The 27,348-nt window shown below is 40.0% G+C and overlaps 1 protein-coding gene across 1 annotated transcript in view; it reads right to left on the bottom strand.

The window, feature by feature from the left end:
- The window catches only part of LOC116814727 (bifunctional heparan sulfate N-deacetylase/N-sulfotransferase 3), a 102,833-nt gene that overhangs the window by 37,031 nt on the left and 38,454 nt on the right, over positions 1–27,348 (bottom strand). The window contains exons 3-6 of the mRNA XM_075066251.1: positions 27,126–27,213; positions 21,426–21,580; positions 9,974–10,159; positions 6,156–6,284 (exon numbers count right to left, since the gene is read on the bottom strand). Coding sequence (XP_074922352.1) covers positions 6,156–6,284; positions 9,974–10,159; positions 21,426–21,580; positions 27,126–27,213 — 558 coding nt within the window. The remainder of the gene's footprint in view (positions 1–6,155; positions 6,285–9,973; positions 10,160–21,425; positions 21,581–27,125; positions 27,214–27,348) is intronic.

Here is a 27,348-nt window from a genome sequence, read left to right as displayed (position 1 = left end):
CCTGCAGGGCTACTGAATTGAGAATGCCCTGGGAAAATGGCACTAATACAGGTTCTCACATGTCAAAAGCTTACAGATTCACATATGGTGCTGTTTTTTGTGGTTCATTCTGTACTTGTGGTTGTTTCCAGACTATTGCAGGAAGAAAGACTCTCTGGTGAAAAGCTACCATTATATAACCAGACCACAAAGAATGTTTTGAGGGTGATTTTTATGGGAATTGAGTTCAATGTGAAGTACTCTTATGCATTTCATACAGAACTAGATTAATAACTTAAACCACACACACAAAAAACAAAAACTATATTCACATTATGTTAATAGTCCAAGCAAAACTGACAACATAAGTGAAATCATATTGAGGGCTTAAATTTAATTTTAAATTCACCTTATCAAAAAATTTCTGTGAACTGTACAAGTATTTATTTGACTTCTTTTTAGAAGAGAATATTATTTACTTGACAGTGTAATGGTTCCTTCGTAATGGCTCCTCTTAATGTTTTTTGGATATCTATGGCCAAGTGATATAAAGAGAATTTCTCCCAATGGAAGTTTTGTTTCCTGTAGTAGGCTGAATATGATTATTTCCTCAAAAATAAATCCAAATTACTTTATTGTAAGTACATGAAAGTTTGTGAAATAAAACATGTCATGATCACTGAAATATAAGAAAATATGTACTTTACCTTTTGCAGTAAGGTAGGGACTGAATGGCTAGGCAGCAGTTCTGCAGAAAAGGACCTAGGGGTTACAGTGGATGAGAAGCTGGATATGAGTCAACAGTGTGCCCTTGTTGCCAAGGCTAATGGCATTTTGGGCTGTATAAGTAGGGTCACTGCCGGCAGATCGAGGGATGTTATCATTTCCCTCTATTCGACATTGGTGAGGCCTCATCTGGAGTACTGTGTCCACTTTTGGGCTCCACACTACAAGAAGGATGTGGAACAATTGGAAAGAGTCCAGGGGAGGGCAACAAAAATTATTAGGGGGCTGGAGCACATGACTTATGAGGAGAGGCTGAGGGAACTGGGATTGTTTAGTCTGCAGAAGAGAAGAATGAAAGGGGGGATTTGATAGCTGCTTTCAACTACCTGAAAGGGGGTTCCAAAGAGGATGGATCTAGATGGTAGATCCATCCAGTGGTACCAGATGACAGAACAAGGAGTAATGGTCTCAAGTTGCAGCGAGAGAGGTTTAAGTTGGATATTAGGAAAAACTTTTTTCACTCGGAGGGTGGTGAAGCACTGGAATGGGTTACCTAGTGAGGTGGTGGAATCTCCTTCCTTAGAGGTTTTTAAGGTCAGGCTTGACAAAGCCCTGGCTGGGATGATTTAGTTGGGGATTGATCCTGCTTTGAGCAGGGGGTTGGACTAGATGACCTCCTGAGGTCTCTTCCAACCTTGATATTCTATGATTCTAAGTGTCTACTATTTGCACAAATAAAACATTTTTGCTAGACTTGCAATTTATGATATAAATACATTTAACACTTTTTAAAAATGTGTATGACAAGCCTCCTTTTTTAAATTGGCTATCCATCAGCCCAAAGGCAAACAGCTTAAGAACTATTTTAAAATAAGTATTTAAAATTTATTGTCTATCTTTTCAAAGGCAGACCGTAAATCTATACCTACAATTTGTCATGGCAAAATTTTGGCATTCTATTTATGTGTATATGCAATTACAAAAAAGAGTGCATTTAATGCCCATTATTTTATATTGTATTGTATGCTGAATAATGTTACATTGCTTAATGTTACATTGTGCGATCATGTATATTGTAACTCATACAAAGACACTATTGTACTTTCAATCAACAACTGCTAGGCAGGTATGCTGAAACATCTATGTTACTACTGTTTATCTTGTCTTTCTCTCCAGTTTATGTATTTTATACATCAGCTGTTATGTTGCAATATATAGAGATTGTAAGCTCTTTGGGGCAAGGACTAACTTTTTATTATATGTGTATACAGTACCTCACACAAGGGGGCCCTGATCTCCAACTGCGGTCTCCAGATGCTACAATAATTCAAATAAAAATTAAAAAACAATAAAACACAAAAGGAGGCACTGTTTAGAGTGGAAGGAAATCTTAATTTTGAATGTCTTGAATTTTGTACAATTAAAGTCTCAGCTTTTAAACATAATCCTCAATATTAATGGCTTTTTTCATATGCAGTAATTTCTTTAGAGACAATTGGAACAAAGGGAAATAATATTAATGAAGTAACAAAAAGCAGGAGAGAATGCAGCCAGAATTGCAGAAAGAGGTTCTATTTACAGTGGAATAGCAGCAATAGTATAGTGTAGAAAAGGAACACATATTTTATGGTCTGTTTCCTCAAAAGTGTCACATCCAAATACAGCATAGTATCAAGCTTGTTTTGGTTAAGAGATCTGATAAGTATACAGCGCATGGTGTTGCTGTATTAATTTAAATCACAGGAAATGAGCTGGCTGGCTTAGGACTAAAAGGTCTCCTACGCAACACTGCAGAGCATTAGTGCTAGGCAAGATGTCAAGTAATGTATACAAAAGCCAGATTTTAAATCAGATACCCCCCATCTGTGCACATGCAGCTATGTGCTTACTTAGATGGGAGCAGTGAAGGGCTTTTAAATAGTAGAAAGTATAAGTAGAGTGGATACCAACTGCGGATTTTCCAGTAGGTGAATGCTGACTGCATCAGCCCACTGACAGGCTGGCAGGGAAAGGCCTAGAGAAGCAAAGCAGAAGAATTGCCTATGTCAAGTAACTTCTCCTAACTGGCTAAAGCTAAGACTGCCAAACCTGAGTTCGCAAGACAAGCCAAAATAATCCATGAGATTTTTTCCAACCCAAAATGTATATAAATTCTTGTTCGAGGGCATGAATTCCTGTGCCAAAGTGAACAACATGGCACCATTGTAACAAGTGTCAGGCCCTGTAAAAATCAAGATGCTCACAGGAAAATATCTCACGGTGGGGAAGATGAATGCTCCGCTCCTTGACTGCCTGTCAGAAAGTGCTGCTTCAGACCTGGACAAGTCACTCTCTCAAACTCAGAAGTAACAAACCCTCCTCAGGCACCTCTCTTGCTTTTGGATAGGTTTATAATTCAAGCAACCAGCCCCATGTTAAGCTTTGCTATCACACTGCTGTCAGGATCAGAAGAGGTCCTGTCATCTAAGTTGTGTCCATACCTCTTTCTAATCCTGGAGTGTAGTTCACCACCTGACTCCAATTTTTTGGTGATGTATCTTTTTCTTCCAGTCCCATTTCTTGAGCTAGCACACTCCCCTTGAGGAGCTTTGTTCCATATTCTGACAAAGCAGAGTGGTGCTTGAGCTCCCTGCACCCCAGAGGTGCAGCAACTTCCTAAAGCACCCAGTTTTTGACTGAAGCCTCCCATCCAAAATGCTGCCCCAATCTCACCCTATTAATGTATCTGACCTGAAAAGGGATACTTTTCTATTTGTACCTGATGCCATTGCCTCACCTGAAGATCAGAGTGACTCCTGCAGGTATCCTGAACTAGGGAGACTGCAGCTTTGTGGAAGATGTGTGTTTTTTCTTACTTACATTCACTTTGTAACCTCTAAACATTACAAAAACACCCCAACACCCCAAACAATTAAAACTAAAGTGTAAAACGGGTCAGCAACCTATGGCATGTGTGCCAAAAGTGGCACATGAGCCGATTTTTGATGGCACATGGGGTGGGCTGAGCCGCTCAGCCTGCCACTGCTCTGGAGTTGCCACCGCCAGCTCCTGCCAGCTGGGGTCCCTCCGCTGGTCCCACTCAGCACCCACTGCTGGCCTGGAGGTAGGAACCCCAGGCTGGCAGAGGGCTGAGACCCTGGCTGGCAGGAGTTGGTGGCTGAAACCCCAGAGTGGGGGGATGAGCGCCACTCTGGGGTTCCTGCTGCTGGTCCCTTGCCAGCCAGGGCCCCGCCGGCCAGTCCCACTCAGTGCCCGCTGCTGGTGTGGGGTTCCTTCCCCCAGGCTGGCAGCGGGCTGAGACCTCAGCTGGCAAGAGCCGGCGGTAGAAACCCCAGAGCATGGCGGGCTGAGCAGCTCAGCCAACCGCCGCTCTGGGTTTCCTGCTGCTGGACCCTTGCCAGCTGGGGTCCCCCCCCCCACCGCAGCCCCACTCAGCACCCGCTGCTGGCCTGGGGGAAGGAACCTCAGACTGGCAGCGGGCTGAGATCCCGGCTGGCAGGAGCCAGAGGCCGAAACCCCGGAGCGGGGCAGGCTGAGCTGCTTAGCCCATTGCAGTTCTGGGGTTCCTGCTGCTAGCGTTTTGCCAGCCAGGGTTCTGTTGCCGGTCCCACTCAGCGCCTGCTACTGGCCTGGGTGAAGGAACCCCCAACTGGCAGCGGGCTGAGACCCCAGCTGGCAGGACCTGGCAGTCGAAACCCCAGAGTGGTGGTGGGCTGAGCGGCTCAGCTCGCCACTGCTCTGTGATTTCCATCGCCGTCCTTCCAGCCGGGGTCCCGCCGCCGGTCCCACTCATCACCTGCTGCTGGCCTGGGTGAAGGAACCCCAGAGCGGGGATGGGCAGAGACGCTCAGCCCACTGCCGAAACCCCAGAGCTGGGCAGGCTGATCTGCTCAGCCTGCCACTACTCTGGCGTCCTGGCTGCTGGCCCCTTGCCAGCCGAGGTCCCCGCCACAGCCCCACTCATTTTGCTTCTGGTTGGAGTTCCAGCACAGGCCCCCTACCAGACAGGGTCCAGGTCTCCGGCCCTGCTCAGCCCTACCAGCTGCCAGCTCCACTCACCTCAGCTGCCGATCTGAGGTTCCAGCCGGTTAACAACTGATCACTCAGAAGCCTGTGCGCAGCTTAAAGTATCCAAATAGGTGCCACCAGACATTGGAAAAACTCAGCAAGGAAAAGCAAGGGCAAAGATCACACTAAATGAATGAGATCTGCATTTTAATTTAATTTTAAATAAAGCTTCTGAAACATTTTGAAAACCTTGTTTACTTTACATATAACAGTAGTTTGGTTATATATTATAGACTTCTAGAGAGACCTTCTAAAAAACATTAAAATGTATTACCAGCACGCAAAGCCCTAAATTATGAAGACTCGGCACAGCACTGCTGAAAGGCTGCCGACTCCTGGTATAAAAGCATTTAAGTCTTGAAAAAGAATTGCTTGCCAATTGTGAGTCAAATTCTCCAGAATTGCTTACAGATAGTTTCTTTCCTCTGAACTCCCACTTACGTCCTGTGTACCAATGAGGGCACAATAATGTTTAGGCTGAGCTATTCAAAGGATCTGAAAGGAAACAGATGTCCCACTCCTTTAAGCACCTTTGAAAATCCCAGCCTAGTGGTTAAGTGTCAGTGTAAACTTATCATACCAAATCTTATTTGCAAGTTGCAAAAGCAGCCTAGCTTTTATCAATACTTTGCCTTTCAATTCAAATTCACCTTGACCTTGGGGCCAAAACTTGCCTAAGAATTACAAGATAGGAGTCTCATGTTAATTCTGGATAAATCTGACCTAATCCAAGCAAATTTCAAAAATATTGTGCTATATTATGCTAACCTTAAATATTCCACAGTTTAATAGCCTGGCTGCTCCATTCTTTCTCCACCAGGGATAAATAAGAGGGTAAATTGACTGACTGTGTGGTCCATTTAACTGAAACTTTACTTTGAAGTACAATGAATGGTGCCTATGACTCAGTAAATGAGCAATTCTCAAAAAGCATTAAAAAAGTCACTTCTTTGCGACTTTCTTAAACCAGTAGACGTGTCTAACATTTATGACTCGGATGTCTCAAGGATAGGATATCGATTCTTCACCTAAGATATTTGTTGCAGCTTCAGGAAAATGAATTCTCAATACTTTAATACTTTTTGAAATTAAATCCTAATTGTTGCTGAATCTAAAAAAATCAAAGAAAAGAAAAAAAAAAAGGTAGAGGCTTGGCTTTAGATACCACATTAACTATAAGCCAGATAAAAGAGAAGCAAGCATCAAACTATTAAATCTTATAGTATATCTGCACAGTATTATAGCTCAAACATGTTAGATAAGGAACGGGAGACTGCTTTGATCTGTGACAAATCAATATTTCTTGAGAAACATTGTTCATCAGCAAATTGCTCTTTAATCACTTTTTGTTAATCATTTCAAAAGCAGGTTGTAGTACTTACTGGATTAAGAACAACTGTGAAAAACAACTCCCCTCCCTGGATACTCTTGTCTAGTTCTTTTGGACCTCCAGGATACTCCTTATAGAAAATTGTATGAGTGAATAGACCACAGGTTTGCCTAGGAAGGACCTGAGTAAAAACAGGATGATAAAGAAAAATGTCTCAAAACAAAATGACTTTCATTCCTTTTGTAAAATAATAAATTTAATACAAATCAACTTTTGTAACTTTACCATTTACTTTCTGTCATTAAACTGTTATGTAGATTTAGCACTGCACCTTTAACTTAGGTCAGTAGTTAGACTGACAATTAATCCAAGGCCTGGGTAAGCTAACACACTGACATATCGGTATATAATGCCTTTTGGAATAAACAAACGAAAGAGTGACTTCTATATTATAGTGAAACCACATGTCATTTTTCCCCATAAATTCATGAATTTTTATTTGAAACGCAGTGACTACTGTCAAAAAGCCAGATGTAATTTAGAGTCTACAAAAACAAACAAACAAACAAAACCCTCTTTATGTACTTGATATCTAATCTAACTATTTTAAGGCTGGTCACCAAAACTTTTTTAGTTCATCAAATGAGATCATAATCTGAAAAGTGATTTTATAAAAAGAGCTTGGTGTGTTCTGTATTTATTGTTATTCAAAGCTGTGCAGTTTCCACTTAAAAGTAGGCTCTCTTTTGTGCCAGCACTTCAAACTCAAAGCAGAATTTGAAAGTCAAATTGGTTCTTTCTTGCTCATGCAACATTGACAATAATTATTCTGTATTCAATGTGCTTATTTTTGTTGATCATGCATAAGTTACAATAGAATCCAGCTCACTCTCTCTCAGCTGTGCCAGCTCTGCAAAACTAATGGTAGTAAAAAGTAGTACAAACTTATTTTTTTTTTTAAATGACTAAAATAAGCATGTATGACTCTAAATATACACCGGGAACAGCTCCTTTGACTTTGGTGCTGCTATTTCATGCACTTGCTTTTTACAATAGAACCACCTTTGAAATATTTCCTTGTATCCACAACTTGGAAAATGGATGAGTTTCAATCACATATATATATTTTCCAGAAAATTTACATCTTAAGGCTGAACATCTAAGGACCAGATTTTAAAATACCTTTAAAAATATAGGCCTAAATCCCAAATGACAGTGGTTATCAACAGCAGTTTGGCAAAGTCAGTGTTTGCTGGAATAAAGGCTCAGACTTTTTAAACTTGACACCTACTATGGAAATTCCTTACTTAGAAGAAATTATGCTTGTATATGAATCATTCTTTTCTGTGGTAACTTTTTTCAACATTCTATAGAATTTTATGTTCTATAATGACCGTAGATCAGGGATGGACAAATGTTTTGGCCTGAGGGCCATATCTAGGAATAGAAACTGTATGGCAGGTCATGAATGTTCACAATATCGGGCTTCGGGTGTGTGGGGGGGTGAGGGCTCTGGTTGGGAGTGCAGGCTCCGGGGTGGGGCCAGAAATGAGAAGTTCAGGGTGCAGGAGGTGGCTCTGGACAGGGGCGGGGGAGTGGGATGTGGGGGGTGGGGTGATGGCTCCAGACTGGGAGGGGGTGGCTCTGGGGTGGGCTGGAGCTGAGGGTTTGCGGGTGTAGGAGATTGCTCCGGGCTGGGCCTAAGGGGTTCAGAGGGTGGGAGGGGGATCAGGGCTGGGGCAGGGGCACAGGGAGAGGGGTAGGGGTACAGGCTCCAGGCAGCGATTACCTCAAGCGGCTCCCGGAAGCAACGGCATGTCCCTTCCCTGGCTCCTACGTGGAGGCATGGCCAGGCGGTTCTCCAAAGGCACCACCCCTGCAGCTTCCATTGGCTGTGGTTCCCAGCCAAGGGGAGGTGCAAGGGCAGCACTTGGGGTAGAGGCAGCACGTGGAGCGGAGCCTCCTGACTGCCCCTATGCATAGGAGCTGGAAGGGGGCCATGTTGCTGCTTCCGGAAGCCGTGTGGAGCGGCCCCCAACCCTGCTCCTGGCTGAAGCACCGGAGCTGAGCAAAGCCCAGACCCCACTCTGCAGCAAGAGCTTGAGGGCTGGATTAAAATGGCTGATAGGCCGGATCCGGCATGGGGGCTGTAGTTTGCTCACCCCTGCTATAGACCATAAATCACAATTACAATTATGAAATATATGGAATTAATTTATTTGTTATAATCCTACAAATGCTTTTTAAATTCTTCTGGTTTCCCCGATGAAATACCAGTGCAATTGGTACAAAAGTACAGAGATAAGTTGAGCAGGAGGGGAAATGCTTCTGGTAAATCTTGTATAATGTCTTTATTATGGCATGTGTTCATCATCATCTGCCTGCAGATGAAGAAATTAGTGCATTTGCTCTGAAGAACAGAAAGCCTGAGATTTCTGAGACAGGTGATCTTATGCTGATTATTCTTGGTAAATTGATTTTTGGCCCTGCTGTCCTGTTTCTCAAAGCTTATGTTAAATCTTATTCAATATGTGCCTTCAAAATGATATGTTTTTACCAAAATTTATGAACAGAGTTATTTGGAGAGTTCTCAGAATCAATCAACCCTACTCAGATGCTTTACGTCCCCTGAGGGTATCTACAAACCTATTATTTTACTTACAGCTAATGCTTTCCTGAGACTAAGCTTTAGCCTGGTGTGATTTTTTTATTTTTAAAAACTGCAGATCATTTTAACAGGCTTCTCCCAAACCTAGATTCACACATTAAATTTTGGAGTATTCATTTGTCTGAATAATGCTATTCATTGTAACTCTTTAGGACAATACCATAATTACTGTATAAGCTAAATGGAAGTATTAGCTGGAGCTAATGACCTAAAACAGCCCAAAGTATGATGTGGTGCAAATATTAGTGATCTCTCTCACATACCCACACATGGAAAGATGCAAAAATTACCCTAAAGTATTTTTTAAAAGTTGTTTTAAAACATTTCACTGACAATAACGCACAGGGTTTCGCAAATGCTGAACAGCCAGGAAATACCCTATGCCTTAATTATTATTGCCTAAATGACCTACATGATGTTAACAGAGAATTTTGTGTCAGTAATGAAAAGCCAGTGTCAGGGAAGTAGTGCAGTCCGTGTCTGTCAATATGAATTATAGGGAGTACAATGGGAGAATTGGGTGATTTGGACTAGAGTTGCCTCCATGGAATAATTCCACAGCTTGAGAGAATGCTTTCTTCCCTCCAGCCCTCTGGGCATCTGCCCAGCTTCAAAGCCTTGCTACTTGAGCCAAGAGCTTAGCTGGGTTTGAGCCATAGTAAGAGGCACTGGTAGAATGTGTGGGAAGGTTGTAAGGTGAGGGCCATTTCATACAATTGAAGCAGCACTTTACTGTTTAAAGATGAAAGGCCAGATTCTCAATTGGTGTTATGTTGGCATAGCTCCTTTGCAGTCAGTGGAGCTATGCCAATTTACAACTAGCTGAAAATCTCACCAATAACGCTCACCAAATTATTATTGGTAAGATTTCCAGCTAGTTGTATATTACTTTGTTACCGGCTTAAAAATCTGCAGGAAAATGTCAGTGTATCAAAAGTAGTAACAGATAGCTTCTGACATTCGGGCCTATGCTACTTTCATCAGCAGTATGGTGAATGCCAGCAAGAGGCTTAGACATGCTGATTTTAATTAGCAGGTTAATGTCAACTATACCTTACTATTTCTACATCGCCATATGTGCTTCTCACAATGTGAACTTTCAGGATGCTGTGCTTTCACACTTCTTTTGTTTTGTTTTTTAAAATGAATCATGAAATGCTGAAGCAGTGAGTTTAAATATAAAAACCATAAAAGCAGCTCACCATGATATTTTTGTGGATGAAGCCCCGTCTGTACCGTGCAGGTTTTAGATGTGGATACTCTTCTGTGCTGGTGATTTTGATATTCCAGACCTTTTTCCAGGCCTCATAAAGCTGAACATGTACAGGGTAAACCCCGGAGTGGTGCGGCGCTACCGCATAGCCCATGTCAGTTGGAATGCCATGTTCCTGAAAAATATCCGAAAAAGTGACTGATCTAGAAAATTAAAGTAATTTAATGCTTGTATAGCTTACAAACACCTTTTCTGGGAGACAGCATAGGTGGGTCTAAAATGCAGTCAGGGATGATCTGAAGACACATGCTGGTATAAAAGGGAAGTGGTGAGATACGCAAAGGTTTGAATACACAAACCTATAATGAAGTTTTAGTAATAAGAAGAAAAGAATGATAGAAATGTAATAAAAGTTATTTTGTGTTCTTATACCAATACCTCAAAAAGGGGGGTATATCTTTGCAAATTTGTGAGAAAAAATTTCCCATATTCTGCCACTAAAAAGTCCCCAAATACAAAATATGTGACCCTACTCACTGTGAGCCTTTAAATAGCTCATACTCAGGCAATACTCTTGCTGACTTCAATAAATTTTACCTGTGTAGGGCTGAGGGCCAGAGCTTATTGCCACTCCGCTGATAAAATTCACTCTCCGTGCAGAGGACCATTACAAGACCTATATACCACTTAAGTCCCAAGTGCGTAGTCCCTAAGGAAAAGTTGTAAGATCAGATGTTCTCCTAGTATTCTGTCCTAGCTGTGTCAGCTGAGCAGGAGCAGAACAGCTGGTGCCATGAATACATCATTCTTAAACAGTTAACAATTCACAAATTTAGGATTTGTCTTGTCTACCTCTTTAAAATAACAAAAACAAAAGGTGACTGCTTAAGACAGAGTACTGACTTAGCTCTAAACTAGCACTGAGGCACTCCTCTCCTGTCCTAGACCCACTCAGCACTACCCTCATGCTCTGTTGATCAGCACTGTATAATCTTTGTCTAAGATGTTTTGTGCAGAATCCTCTTACTGGATATTTGGAAAAAAATGATATAGCTTTCCATTTCTATTTTTTTTCAGATTTCCAACTGAAGATTTGATTGACTTAAAATTTCACTAATATTCACAGTTATGACCAACTAGTACTCCCTTTTGTAGTCATCTTCATGTACTGGTACTCAGCTTCTTATCTAGATATGGATCTGCTGGCATGTAAATAACCCTAAGTGAGTTTCTTGCTGATTTTAATAATCTTGCCTGGTTCACTTTAAAATCTTAAATGGATAGCCATGGCCCTAATCGTATTTCCTCAAGACTCCTGTTGTTCTTTATCTATGCCTTAAAATGAGGACTTCTCTGTAATTATAGATCTCTTTCTCTTATTTTACTGAATTCAATTATGGATCTCACTTGGTTATTTCTACTATAATTTACTAAATTCTGTGTTAAAGCTAAATTCCTAAATTATTCTGGGTGAACCTAGTGATTTCTGAAACTACAACTTGTAGGTAAAGAAAACAATTATAATCTGATACATGAGCCAAGAGAATGGAGAATTTCCCCTGATTTACTACTACTTTTTGGATTTTTACTCAGATTTACTGGGATCATATTCACTATATACACATATACTGCACAGGGAGGGAAACTAGATTGATAACATTTAAAACATCATACAATCAGATACCAATGGGAGAAAAGCATCTTTTTAATACTTTAGAGTTTATATTTAATAGCTTTGTCAACTGCATAACAAAAGCATAACCTCACTTTTTCTTCCACGGCATACATCAGCTTATATTGCGATGCTGTCATTCTTCTTGCTTGCGTGTTAATTAAGTGCTTATAGAAACTGACACAATAGAACCTCAGAGTTACGAACACTTTGGGAATGGAGGTTGTTTGTAACTCTGAACAAAATATTATGGTTGTTCTTTCAAAAGCTTACAACCGAACATAGCCTTAATAAATCTTTGAAACTTGACTATGCCGAAGAGAAATGGCTTTTTTTTTTTCAGTAGTTTACATTTAAGACAGGACAGGATTTTTTATTTATTTATTTGTCTCTGCTGCTGATAGTGTACTTCCTGTTCCAAATGAGGTGTGTGCTTGACTGGTCAGTTCATAACTCTGGTATTTGTAACTCTGAGGTTCTACTGTACCCACATCCCTGAAAAATGAAACCATCTCTTTATCTCCAAAACAGATTCAGAATGGGCAGCAGCAAAGTACACTTCCTTTCACTGCTTTGCCAAGTTGCTGAAACCTTGATGAACTCTTGAGGTGAAAGGGTAATTCATTTTCCATAAACATCAAACTCTGGCCTCTCTCGAGACTGCCAGTCAGGCTGCCAAATCGCATGGAGATTTTTGTGGACACTTGCCCACTAGGTGTTGGGCCTAGCCACTCACTCATTCACATAGCCTACAAACAGCCATATAAGAGTAACTTCTTTTTGGTCATGACCGACTTGAGGTGGATTCTAATTTGTGATCAAGAGATCAACAGCTTACTACTCCCCTGAGGCATCCAGTCTCCAAACAATGGGAACCTGCAGCTGCCTCTACCCTGCAGAACTCATGGAAAGGATGTGGTATCAAAATTTATGCTTTCTTTTTGTCTACGTATGAAACCTCCTTGGGGACAAGTGCCTTCAGAGGTGTGGAGGATGCAAATTGTGCTCCATGTATCCATTCATATGTATAGACACACACACACACTTCTATGACATTTGCCCCAAGTTCAAGACAGTCAAGATTTAGTCCTAGACCACTGACAAGTTTTTCTACAAATGAAGCATCACAGCTATAAAATCTATTTGATCATGATGCAGAAAGGCTAGAAAAGGAGTTTCGTTGGGAAGACAATGTTGTCGTGTAATACACAGTATTTCCTTTTAGTCCTGGAAGAACCTGAAAAAACAGACATTAAAGTTGTAATGTTTGCAGGTAAAAAGCTATTTTTCCTAATTTTAGGGGGGTTAGGGTCCCTTCTGGGCCTGGTACAGTGGGACTTCTAAAAAACATACTTGATTTATTAGGTACAGAATTTTTTTCAAATCCCAATAATTTCTGTAAAAATCTAAAACATTTGTAAAATAGTTTTTTTTAATTCATGGCAAACATAAAATGTACGATGACGTGGTATGGCATGTATTACCATGCATTTGAGATAGCCTGCATAGTTCACTTTGAGCTTCCTCACTTGGTAGAAATGCAACCATCCAAAAGTTATGCTTGATAAGACCTATACATCACACTGTCAATTATTCCTTATATATATATGCTTGGTTCTCTACTATGGGTGCAGAGTGTGTAATGTACATTCAATTCAATGCTAAGTAGGGGTGAGTAAAAAGAGTATAGGACTTGGCCCATTGATTTAACTACAATCAGTTATTTAGCTTTAAACTACTTAATTCTAGTACAGAAGTTTCAATTCCCCTTTCTCTTATCTTAATCTTTTCTACTTCACTTGAGCATGCATAAGCATCAAAAAGAATAATCTTTATAAAACGTGTAAAAGACTGTATTCTCTAATGTCCTATTTAATCTTCTTCATTCAACTCTAAATAAAGTCTGAATTAAGTGGTTTCTTAATCTTACACCAATATTCACTAATAAATATGTAATTTAATTAAAATCTTTCATACTAATTATGAGCATATCTTTTCCCATGTAATATCTTCTTCAGTATTTTTCAAATATTGTTATTCTTGTACTGAGTGTTTCACACAGAATGAAGAAGTTTTACTGTATTTCATACAGAAGTAAGGGTGGCAATACCATACCATGGGCGGCCAGAGAGTGGCAGCTGCTGAGGGCCCAGCTCTGCAGGCAGAAGCACAGAATGGTGGCTGTACCACACCATGCCATCCTTACTTCTGCGCTGCTGCTGGCAGCAGCTCTGCCTTCAGAGTTGGGCTCCCAGCCAGCAGCCACCACTCTCCAGCTGCCCAGCGCTGCGGCCAGCAGCAATGTGGAAGTAAGCATAGCAGTACTGCAACCCTCCCTACAATAACCTTGCAAACTTCTCCCCCGACCCACAACTCCGTTTTGGATCAGGATCCCTACAATTACAACACTGTGAAATTTACTATTTTTAAAATCCTATGACTGTGAAATTGACTAAAATGGACTGTGAATTTGGTAGGGACCTAAGCATATTGCATCAGTTCCAAGGTGGATAAAAATCAATGATTTTTTTTAATTGGATTCTTTTTATTTAAATTGGATTTTTTTGATAAAATGCTTTTTGCTATTTTAGCTCAAAGATATCTGATCATGGAATAGGGATTATAAATTCTAATTCTGTAATATGAGACAATATATTCATGTAATGTTTAAGAAAAGTTTTGTAAATAAGTTCCAATAGTTCATGGATTAGGAACCCAATCTTATGGGGTTCCAGGGGCTTCTGGATAGATTATTTAGGTTAATCTTTCTATCTACCCAATGGGACTCAGTGCTCAGTCTAGAAGACACCTTCAGCGATGCTTAGTTTTGCAGTTCTCAAACTATGGATTTGTGTCTCCAGAGATAACATGCTTGTTAACAGCAAAAAAATATTTTTAAATAAATAATATATAGACGTGAGGAAGAACAGACCTCAACCGTATTGTCTCTCTGCAAATTTGTACACAGAGTCAATCCCTTACCTCTCTCTAAAAGTGAAAAGTTTCAAAAAGTTCAATGAATAGAAGATTGTTGGGGGCAGAATTGATCTGGACAAGGAGAAGTAGTCTGAAGATAAATGTGAGAAGGGAGGGGCAGGCAGTAGAAACAAAAGTGAAACTGTTTGAGCAGCATATTCCAGAAGTCTTGAGGTCTTTCTGAGTGTAGCCTATATTGATTTGAGATCTACCATACCATTCTCTATCTAGAAAGGTAAACCTATAATGGCAGCAGGCCGTTAAGGAGACCCAGTTTGGGAATATTTTAATGAAGTTCCTCTACTTGAGGGTAAGACAGGCATGTGTGCAAAATGCAAACAGTGCAACAAAGAAATGCAAGGCCTGATTGCCCAAATGAAACAATATCATGAGAAGTGTTCCTTCTCAGGAGGAAGCTGCGTTGAAGATGATGAAAGGAACACATCTGAACATGCAAGATCTTCAGCTTGGTAAAATTTTTTATTTCATACTTCTTTTGTAAGGAATTCCTGTCGTCCTTCTGGAACATTCTTGAATTCTCAAGTTTGAGCAGAAAATATAGTTGTTAGTCTATGGTATTATCATTTTAGATGCAGTTGTGATAAAAAATAAATAGCTGAAATAGGCAGATCTTCCTTTTACAATTTCATCTTTAAAGTAGTACTGAGTGTCAGTGAATGCAATGAGTAATACTAAATGAGCAGTATGGTAATAATAATAACTGCATTGACTTATTTTGTTTAGGAGAATCCATCTTCAACATACAGGATTCTGAAGACTATCCACCTTCAAGATCATCATCATTTTCTATAGTTTCAGAGTTCTGCCAATGATAGTGTTTCAGTCATATCATGTATGTCACATAGCCACAATATATCACCTGTAGCAAAAAATAATAATAAATAATTTCCATCATCCAGAAACAACCATAGATAAGTTTGTGATAAGAACTGCAGATTACAAAACGATGTAATTGATGAAAAAACTGCCCAATTTGTTTAAGCAACAAACTCTCCTTTCCGTATGATTGAGAACCAACATTTCATTAACATGGTTCAGTCATTAACACCAGGATACAGTCCACCCAACAGAGCAGATGTTGCAGGCAAATTGCTGGAGAAAGTGAATGAAAGAGAAATTGAGCAGTGTGCAAAAGGTCTAGAGAGTAAAATTGTTGACCTGAGTCTTGATGGGTGGAGCAATGTCCACAATTATCCTGTTGTATGTGCTTGTGTGACAACAGAAGGGAATGTCTTCCTCATAGAAAGAATTGATACATCAGGAAATGCACACACAGCAGAATACTTACAAGAAGTAGCAATAAAAGCTATAACAAACCGTGAAAAAAAATTCAAATGTCTAGTACACAGCTTGGTCACAGACAATGCTGCAAATGTATCCAAGAAGAGAAGAAATTTAGAAGAGAGTCTCAAGCTAATAACATACGGTTGCAGTGCTCATTTGATGCACCTCCTAGCCAAAGACTTCAGTGTTCCAGATATGAAGGCTAATGTTGTTGAAACTAAAATACTTCCATAACAACCACTTTGCAGCAGCTGCTCTGAAAAAAACGTGGGAGGAACCAAGCTAACTCTCCCACAAGACATGTGATGGAATTCAGTAGTGGACTGTTTTGAGCACTATATCAAGAACTGGCCTAATCTGATGACAGTTTGTGAACAAAACTGTGAAAAAATAGATGGCACTGTCACAGCCAAAGTTCTCAAAACATTGGGCTTAAGAGAAATGTTGTGAACACATGCTGAGTACCCCTGAAGCCTATTTCTGTAGCCTTGAACAAAAATGCAGGGAAATAGCTGTTTTTATTGCTGATGCTGTTGAAATTTGGAAGGAACTGAGTGAGATCTTAAAAGAAGAGAAATATGCAATGACAGAGTTAAATTTACAAGCATTAAAAAAACGAATGGGACAAGCACTTATCTTCCAGCTCATTTTCTTGTCAAATATTCTCAATACTCAGTACCAGGTCAAACCCTTAACTGCTGAAGAAGAGGAGTTGGCTATGACATGGACATCCAGCAATCATCCCTCCATAATGCCAACTATAATAAACTTCAGAGCTAAGGGTGAACCATTCAAGAAATATATGTTTGCTGATGATGTTTTAAAGAAAGTCACACCAGTGAACTGGTGGAAGTCACTTAAGCACTTGGATTCAGAGACTGGTTGAAGTGATAATCTCACTTTTAACAGCAGTAGCTTCTTCTGCCTGTGTAGAAGAATATTTTCTTCCTTTGGACTAATTTCATTCCAAACTGAGAAATTTTTGGACCTGAAAAAGCAGGAAAGCTTGTTTTCTTTTCCAGATTATGAACAAACAGGAAAATGAAGGTGAAGATGACTGAGTTAGCTGAGCAGAAGCCAATATTTTAAGTTTCTCATGTTGACCTGGCTGACATAGTTATTTAATTTTTTTAAAATAATTTGTTCAACTATTCTAGTTAAAAACAATTTTAACAAAAACAAACTGATTTTAAAAAAACTTGAATGTTTTACTAAATTCAAAAATTCATATGCTTGTTTTGTTAAAATATTATATGTTTGCTGTCGAAGAAAACAATCCAGAATACTTAACGTTGTTGTTTTAGTTAAATAAAACAGTTTAAATGTCTGTCTGGTGATGTTCTCCTCCTAATACAGCATGGCAAGAAAATCCTCCAAATATTAATGATTAACCTGCTGAATTGGAGATATTTATGAAGTCATTCAGACGTGAACTATCTGCTTCAACTACCTTTGGTAGATGAAATAACCAATCATTCGTTTTCTGATATAGCTATACAACTAATCAGAAAAGTTTTCAAAATAAATCACTTTAAAAATGTATAGTGTGCACCTTCTAAAAATGAAACCTACATCTATCTCGTGAGTTGTGAAGAATATGTATTAAAGTTATAACAACCAATAACAATGCACTTTTATGTAGAAGTCCATGATTAAATTGAGTCTGCCTGACTAGTGATTTAAATCAAATCCATCCTGACTCAATTCTCAGTTTCTGAGCAAACTGCTTCCTATTCAGTGGGGGGAAATGTCCACAACTGCATTTAATTGATACATCTATATAAAAAACAGAGTAAAATCTTTTCTTTTTTCATGTCACATTTTTCTTCATTTTCTGCAAATTTCACAACAGGTTGGATTTAAAACAACCTAAGTGAATCTCAATATTTACAATCTGTAAACTACAATTGTCCTTCATATATCTCAATCTGTCTTCCAACTGACTTTGGAAAGAAGAATTGCAAAAATGGATCAGACCAGTGGTCCATCTAGTCCAGTATTCTGTCTTTTATAGTGGCCATACCAGCTGCTTCTGAGGAAGATACAAGAAAATCTGCAGTAAGCACTTAAAGGATAACCAGGATATTCTTGTTAACTTTTATCACATCCTCTCTTATTCACTTCTGCTCTAAAGAAAATCTCTTATCTTTTCAGTCTCTTTTCATGTGCTTCCAATAGTTCTTGTCTGTGAACTCCTTCTATTTCTGCAATATTCTCTTTGAGATGGGGTGACCAGAGCTGAAAACAGTATTCCAGGCAGAGTCTACCAATGATTTATATGATGATATTTTTGCTGGAAACTATATTTCGTTAATTAACTTTTAGTGGAAAGAGTAACTAAAATGTGTCAAGAGTTAAACCAGGGATAAATCTGACCCAAAATATGTGTTAAAGAAAAAACAATTTTTCACCAACAATAAAACCATCCTTTTTTTGTTTGATGAAGAGCTGGACCACCAAATTCTCATTTCCTTAGATAGCTGGTAGTTCTCTAAGTTATCACTTGTTTGGTTAGTTTTAATTTGGCTATCAAATCCTTTCATCTTTGACTGTTAGTGGTACAGCTGGTCAGTGTCACTAGGACACTTGAAAGTCTACTTGTGGCTCATTTTGTGAAAGAATGGGATATTCTCTGTTACAAATACAAGTTTAAGGAGCTACTTATTTGTCACTCTTGAGTTTTGAGAACCTTTAATACAGCTTTCAAATACTACTGTGTGATGTAATACAGTCTTTTGTTCATAGGTAGCAGCAATGCTTAGTTGTAAAACCACATGACAATATGCATCCCAGATTCTACATATAATTATTGAATTAAATTCTAAAATATGCTACCTGGTTCTTCTGAAGTATTAATTGTTTTCTTTTTGTGAAATCATAAATTATAAATCCAGTTACACATTTTCAGATGTCAAGATGAACATTTTTAAAGGGGAAAAAGAAGATTTTATTTAAAAGCATGGTCAAATGAAATGAAAGAAAAAAACGGAAAACATATTTTTGTTCTGAGTCATGCAGCCTGTGTGTGGGGGGATGTGTGCGCTCAAGAGTGTGTATAAATATACTGGTTAATTATGTCTCAAATACAAAGCTATAACATAAAATATGACAATTTCATACCTTTTGGAAGTATTTAGTTTAATATGACCTGAAACTTAGTTATCTCCAAAGAAATTAGAACAATGCTCTATTGCTGGAGTAATTCTTTGTGTTTTAGTTACTCTTTGTATTAAAAGTTTGTCATGAATTAATGAGTTTTAAAACTAGTGTTGCCAATGGTCCCGGACTGGCTGGGAATCGATCTCCCGGTGGCTGAAATGAATCTGGGAGATTTTAATAAGCCACTAAAAGTCCAGTTGGTAGCACAGCAGAGCTCCATACCTGTCCTGACTCCATGTGGCTCCTGGAAGAACTGGCACATCTCTATGGATCCTAAGAACAGGTACAGCCAGGGGGTCTCTGTGCACTGCCCCACCTTGAGTGCCAACTCCACAGCTCACATTGTCCGGGAAGCGCAGCCAATGGGAGCTGCAGGGGCGGTGCCTGCAGGCAGGGGCAATGCACAGAGCCCTTTGGCTGCCCCTGAGCCTAGGAGACAGACATGTTGTCCACTTCTGAGAGCCACCTTAGGTAAGTGCTGCCCAGCACCTTGAACTCCTTGCCCCAACTCCAAGGCCACTCCCACACTCCACATCCCTCAGCCCCACTCTGAGCCACCTCCTGCATCCAAACTCCCTCCGAGAGCCCACACCCCAAACCCTCTCCTGCAGCCCCCACCCCAGCCCTGAGCCCCTTCCTGCACCCAAACTCCCCTCCAGAGTCCACACCACACACTCGCTCCTGCACTAGGCTCAGCTGGGAGCCTCCTCCCATACTCCAACCCCCTTGGCCCCACCCACCAGCCCAAAGCCTGCACCTCAACCCCCTCCCCTAGACCAGTGAAATTGAGTGAGGGTGGGGGAGAGAGAGAGCTATGGAGGAAGTGGGCATGGAGTGTGTGAGGGCGGGGCCTCAGAGAAGTGGCAGGGCAGGGGACGGGGCAAGGGTGTTTGGGTTTGTGCGATTAGACAGTTGGCTACCCTTTTTCCAACCAAAATAATACATTTAAATGCTCAAATTTTCCTTTTGAAGGAGTAAAGATAAATAGTGCCCAAACTGATAATAGTATAATGGACCCAATTCTCCTGTCACATTACCAGGACAATTCCACCGATTTCAAATGGAGTTACTCCTTGTTTACAATAGTATAAGTGAAAGAAAAATTAGGCTCAATAGTTCTTGAAACCCAAGGGAATGTATAGCCCTTTGCAACACCTATTCAACATGTATACTGTCATTCCTGAGCCTTGGGCCTATTTTTAGGCCACCCAGAAACAGCCTCTCTGGGGCTGCCAGCTAATCTCATCTCACTCTCCTTACATCCTCCAGCACTGGGAGCTAAATTATAACTAGCTCATGTATGAATGTGCTAGGGGAGAAACACTCCATACGCTTTCTCTCCCACCCCTCCTCAAGTGCTCCCACACAGGGGAAAGCTGCCCAAGGTTAGCCCACAGTGAATTCTTAAATAGTGAAAATGAATATTATTTTAAACAAGAAAATGTATTATACACCAGAGTATTATAGTTCAAAATTAGCAGCATTCACATCTGAAAACAAGTAGTATAGTATAATGTACAAGTGTGAGACCTCTGTTTTTTTTTTTTTGTTACATAAAACTGAATGGCAGAATCAAACCTAGTACATTCTTCTTTCTCTAATTTTCTTATACCTGTAGGTCTCATTTTATTTTTTCTCAGGTTCTTATTGAAATATTTTTTTTCAGTACCTAGTTGTAAATATATAATTACTTAGCAAAGTCAATGGTTTTCAGAACAGCTGTTTTTATACATAAATTGGTCAAATGGGTAATTGTAATATATGTGAATAAACTTGAGAGATTTTACTAGATTTCAAAGTAGAGAAAAAGCTTTGAAAGTTCTGAAGCACAGACCCGGACTATATTTCATTATGCAAACATTGCAGTTCAGTACTAGAGTTAGCTGAAAATTTTCCACCAGAACATTTTTTCATTGGAAAGTGCCGCTTCTCCAAATTTGAAACTGAGGGAATGTGCTGATGTTGACAAAATTCTGTTTAGAAAATTGAATCAAAATGAAGCATTTCAACTTTAATGGAATGGAATGTTTTGATTTTTCGTGTCAAAAGAACTTTGTTTCAGAATTTATTTTTATATTATAGCATAAATTATAACGTAAAATAAAGTCAAAATAGGAAAAAAGTTTTCAATTTTATCAAAATTGAAGTGTTCAGTTGACTCAAAATTAATTTTTTTTTAATTTTTATTTCATGGAAAATTTCAGGGGTTTTTGATTGAAAAATTCTGATTCAGAATAAAAATAAAATTTGCAATTGCAGCATTTCCTGAAAAACCAGTTCTGATTCTCATACAGCTCTATTAAGTATACCATGCAAAGATGTTACTTACTAAGGCAAATTTTTTGTTGAGAATCATCTGCTCCACCAGTGACGATTCATTATGGAAGAGATGAGGCTGCATGTGACTCCACATATGGGGAAACCACCAGAACTCATCCACAGACCCCAACAACAGGTCATCACCTTCATCCTCCTCTTCAGTTCCTGCAAATATATTCCCCCAAAACAAACTCTCCAGGTTTGTTATGTTGTTAAAATCATTACGAAAAACAAGAGGAACATTAAAAATGTAATGTTTGACCCCAAAATATTTCATAGAAATTTGATATTACAGTGATGTTAAATAAGGATTTTAAAAGCTCTTGAATACACAACCCCTTCTCTTCTCACATAATTAGTGGAAAAACACATCTTCCTCTCTGTGGGTACGTCTACACTACGGGATTATTCTGATTTTACATAAACCGGTTTTATAAAACAGATCGTATAAAGTTGAGTGCACGCGGCCACACTAAGCACATTAATTCAGCAGTGTGCCTCCATGGTCCGAGGCTAGCGTCGATTTCCGGAGCGTTGCACTGTAGGTAGCTATTCCATAGCTATCCCATAGTTCCCGCAGTCTCCTCTGTCCCTTAGAATTCTGGGTTGAGAGCCCAGTGGCTGATGGGGCAAAAATCATTGTCACGGGTGGTTCTGGGTAAATGTTGTCAGTCATTCTCCCTCCGGGAAAGGGCAACGGCAGACATCATTTCGTGCCCTTTTCCACCTTGCAGGACACCTAAGCACGGCAACCATGGAGCCCGTTTCAGCTTTTTCTTTTTTTTTTACCGTCACCGATGTGGTTGACTGGATGCTGCGGCAGAGCAGGATACGTCCAGCGCTACCGCCCAGCAGCGTTCATTTGATTTTGCATGATGGCAGAGATTAGGTTATTCAGTCGTCTGTGACCGCTTTGCATGTGGAGGTTAAATTGGCAATGAGATGCGGTTATCTGTCGCTCTTGTACTATCTGCGGCTATCCGGGTGCCCCTTGCTGAGATCTGGCGGGGGTGCAAAAGCAAATGGGAATGACTCTGAGTCAATCCCTCCTTTTGTATTTAAAATTCGAGCGGTCGTCCTGTCCTAGAGATATGGGGCTAAGTGTCTAGAGACCCAGTGTATCAGGAGCACAGTGCTCCGTGTCAGATCCGCAAGGGAAATGATTGAGCCTGCTGCCATTCACGGGGGAGGTACCTGCAACAACTCCACCTGTTGTTCCTCCTCACGAACCTTCATCAGGGTAGTGCAGTGGTTCTCCCTATTTACTCGTTGAAGTATTAAGATGCGTAGATAAGAAACACTTGGTTTTTAGTGAATAATATGAGGGGGAGGCAGGCTCCGGTCGCTATGATAGTCCAGGGGACAGTTAAGCGGCATCTGAACCAAAAATCCCTGTGGCGTGGCGAGGGGAGCCAAGCATCCACTGCTATTGAATAGTTCAGGCAATACGTACCTTTCTTTAACTGAGGGAGGGGCTGTTAAGCTCAGCCCCTAGGTTGTAATGCTGGAGACTGGTACAGTATCTGTACATATACTGGATGCCCAGGAATCATTCTATTTTACCCAGGCGGCCCCCCGCCGGCCGCCTCACCTAGGCCCGCCGAGGAGTATTCAGATAGTTTATCAGCAATTGGAGCACTCACGGGTGATTAAGACTGGTTACAGTCTATGCAGCGATCTGCCACCAGGGAGGGGAGAGCGACGCGAAATTACTGACGCGTTCACTGCCTGCTCATCGTGACTCTCCAGCAGCATTCAGTGGCATAGGTAGACATTGAAGAAGTCAAGAAATTGCTTTCTTTCCTTTCTTTCACGTGGTTGGTTGGGGGAGTAAATTGCAGAAGATGGGGCTATGTGTTGTCCGTGATCACGCGCATGTGGTTTGACCTACCGCTTGGCGAGTCGCAGAATGCAAATATTTGCCGCGCTCGCTCGCTGGACTTGTGGGAATAGTGGGTCCTACAGTCCCCCCTCCTGAGGTCACTTGAGTTCTGAGACTCTCCCATTACGCTTGTCAACGCGCCTGGTAGTCGCTCTGAGATTTTTTTCAATCTTTGGCATTTCGTCTTCTGTACGGAGCTTTGATAGAACAGCTTTGTTCTTCACCTTCCCCATCATATGGCGATCAGTGCTCTCACTCCATATCTTCCCTCGTAAGCGGTCCATGCTGGAGCTCTTCTTGGGATTTGGGACTGCTTGCACCTGCGCTGATCGAGAGTCCACGGTGGGCCAACAGGAAATGAATAAATTTTGCGGGCTTTTCCTGTTTACCTGGCACAGCATCCGAGTTCGATTGCTGTCGATGCGTACAGTGGGCTACTGTGGCTCGCGTCGGATGCCCTCAATACCGTCGATTTGCGGCCCACTAGCATATCACTTTATTATAGCGCTTAAATACCGATTTTAGCGCTACTCCTCTCATTGGGGAGGAATACAGAAACTGATTTAAAGAGCCCTTTATATCGATATAAAGAGCGTTGTAGCGTTAAATCAGTTTAATGCTGCTAAAATTGGTTTAAACGCGTAGTGTAGACCAGGTTATGAGACTGAACAACCCTCAAAATGCATGATACAACACTGTCTCATTTATGTTCTGCACAAGTAACATTAGAAGCTAATACAAAAAGCCGCTAAAAACAGACCTATAAAAAGATGGGGTATTGAAGAGGATAAATGACAGTGTTAACAAGTCTTATTCAGTGTAATTTATTCAGACAAAACTCCCATTGCAATCAGTCCCGCATTCCCTTTTTCATTACGTATGCTTTTCCGAAGTATTCTCCTACAAGCCTCTTCAAATGATCCTATGCCACTCTATTCCTTTTTCTTCCCTTCTAATTCTTACCTTGTTCATGATGTCATGACATGTCAAATTCCTGCTTATCCAGTTGTATATTGCTTCTTCCCATAAACCATACACATTTAAAAATCCTGTTTTAGCTTCTCTAAGCATCATGTTGCCATTATCATTTCACATCAAATGTAATTACTCATTTTATTTACTTATTTTTTTACTTCACTAATCTGATCTCTCCCAAACAAACAAAAACAAACCAAACATTCAGCTACTCTACTTTCTGCACCAATCACATTGTACTATCTATCTCTAACTCCCCTTCTTATTTTCCTCTTTCTTCCAGTGAACCATGTATAACTTATTCCTTTGCTTTTTCCATGATTTTATCTCTATCTCCAGCTGGGGAAATTGAGTTAGAGACTCATGTTAGAAAGGAAAAATGGGGGCAGTCAGATGTAATGATGCGGAAACCTGTCTGGGATCTTTAAACTGGCTTTCTGATTTTAACAATATGGTCATTTCAGGGATGCTCCAATATCGAGCCAGTTCCATAGTAATTATTTACTATTTTACAAATATGTACCATATACCTGCATGTGCTATCCCTGAAGTTCTGGAAGATATTGTGCAGCCTGAGGAAGGGAAAGTATCTGCTCCCCTCTGTGGAGTGGAGCGAGCGGGGGGGGGCCATATCTTCTCAGATTCCCCCCTCCTGCCTCCCTCCCCTTGGGGTGGCTAATGCCTCAGGGAATGCTAGAAGGGACCAATGCATTCACGAAAGAATGAAGACAAGTCTTCTCATCCCACCCCTCTGCCATGTAATCACCACAAGAGTCAGACAATCTAACCCTGTATGCTCTACTTTAGCTTTGAATCAATCATTTTGCATTTCTCAGTTTCATTCCTACATAACACCTCACTTCCTTGATTTCATATTAATGTCCTTCAACTCTGAATTATCTTGTGTTGTCTTTTGTCTCTCTCTGTCCCTGATGTGGTCCTATTTTGCATGCATGATTGTTTCTTTCTTCTGGCTGCATATAACATCTGCTTCCCCGTGTAACACATTGCCTCTCTGCCTACTTAATGCCTTATCTCTTCTTCTTTTTATTTCTATAGCTGTTCTATTATGCTTGCATAAAAGTTTTGTTTGTTTGTTGATTCAAACTTCTGTATTGGTTATTATATGAAGGGCTAAAATCTGTGGTCTTTATTCAAACAAAACTGTCATTGAAGTCAGTGGGAAATTTTGCTTAATTAAGGACCTCAGATTTGGTTGTAAGATATTATTGCTCTCATGTGGCTCTTATTCTGGAGTAGCCACCAACATGAGCATTCACAGATTCATAGCTTCTAAGGCCAGAAGGGTCAACTCTGACCATCTAGTATGACCTCCTGAACAACACATACCTTAGAACTTCTCCCAAAATAATTCCTGTTTGAACCACATCATGTCTTATTGAAAAACTTCCAAACTTGATTTAAAATTTGCGTGATGGATAAACCCCACAACTCTTGTAAGTTGCTCCAATGGTTAATTACCCTGGCTGTTAAAAATGTATGCTTTACTTCCAGTCTGAATTTGTCTAGCTTCAACTTCCAGGCATTGGATTCTTGTTATACATTTCTCTGATAAACTGGGGAATCCACTATCAAATATTTGTTCCCTATGTAGGTATTTCAAAACTGTTATTACATCAGCCTAACCTCTTTAAGCTAAACAGAATGAGCTCCTTGAGAGTTTATCACTGTAAGGCATGTTTTCCAATCCTTTAATAATTCTTACGGCTCTTCTCTGAATCCTCTCTAATTTACCAACATCCATCTTAAATTGTGGACATCAGAAACTGGACACCGTTTTCCAGCAGCAGACACACCAATGTTAAATACAGGGGTAAAATAACCTTTATGCTCCTTATTCCCCTGATTATACATCCAATGATTGCATTAGGACTTTTGGCCACAGCATCATACTGGGAGTTCATGTTCAGCTGATCATCCACCACAACCCCCAAATCTTTTTCAGATGACTGCTTTCCAGAATAGAATCCCCCATGCTGTAACTATGTCTTACACTCTTTGTTCCTAGATGTATAACTTTACATTTGGCCACATTAAAATGTATATTGTTTGCCTGCATCGAGATTACTGTGCAATCAAGACCATTCTGTGTCAGTGACCTGTGGTATTCATTACTTACCAGTCCCACAATCTTCTTGTCATCTGCAAACTTTATTATTGATGAATAGTGCATAGAGTCCTTACTTTGTCAAACCAGTTTAAATGTAAAGCCATGTTTTGAAGATATTCTTTACTTGGTTGTGAATGGAAATTACCATTTTTAATAGAAGATTTGAGTATTTAGGTGTAATTTTTTGAATGTATGCACTAGATCTGACCTATATGCATTCCTGAATTTCCTACATGTAAATTGAAGTTAAGGGTCTTTTTAGCTTTCACTCATAATACATGCTTAAGAGGTTTTAAAAAAGTATCACTATATGTCTAATCTACCAAGACACTGTGTAAATATATGCAGAATAATTTATACAGGTGGATCTAGTTGGTTTAATACAATATAGCAAAACTGGAAAAAAGTATTTATATACCTCAGACACTATTCTCATGGAGAATACTGCTTCAGCACAAGGATTGGTCAATGTAAACCATCCTTCAGGAACACAGTTTGACCCAGTAAGTCACACAGTTATGTTATATGATCTGAGGCAACCTGTTCTATTTGTTATATTCTTGTGAAGGAAGCTTTCCTCTCTACTGAGAACCTGAGTGCAGTTTCCTATCATCCCATTTCATTTAATACCAAAGCTGCATAATCAATGTAATTTCTACTTCCCCTAGACTACAAAGATACTTCCAATCAAAATGAAAGTGATTTTAGATTTTCATTCTTACCTGTGTGGTAAAATTTCCCTGAAAATCCCAGATTGAAAGTAAAATTTGTAATCTGAGCTCTCAAAAGATTCTGCGTATCAAGCAGGGCCTGAAATAAATATATATAAAAAAAATTCATCAGGCACATGATCTTTCTCCTCCCCGACACCCCCGTATAAAGACCATGACAAAAATATAATTTCTTTACCTCTTAAAAACCAAAGACCAAATTTAAATCTGAAGT

The sequence above is a fragment of the Chelonoidis abingdonii genome, chromosome 5 (assembly GCF_003597395.2).
Source record: "Chelonoidis abingdonii isolate Lonesome George chromosome 5, CheloAbing_2.0, whole genome shotgun sequence".
NCBI lineage: Eukaryota > Metazoa > Chordata > Testudines > Testudinidae > Chelonoidis > Chelonoidis abingdonii.
This window is presented reverse-complemented; position numbering and strand designations above follow the sequence as displayed.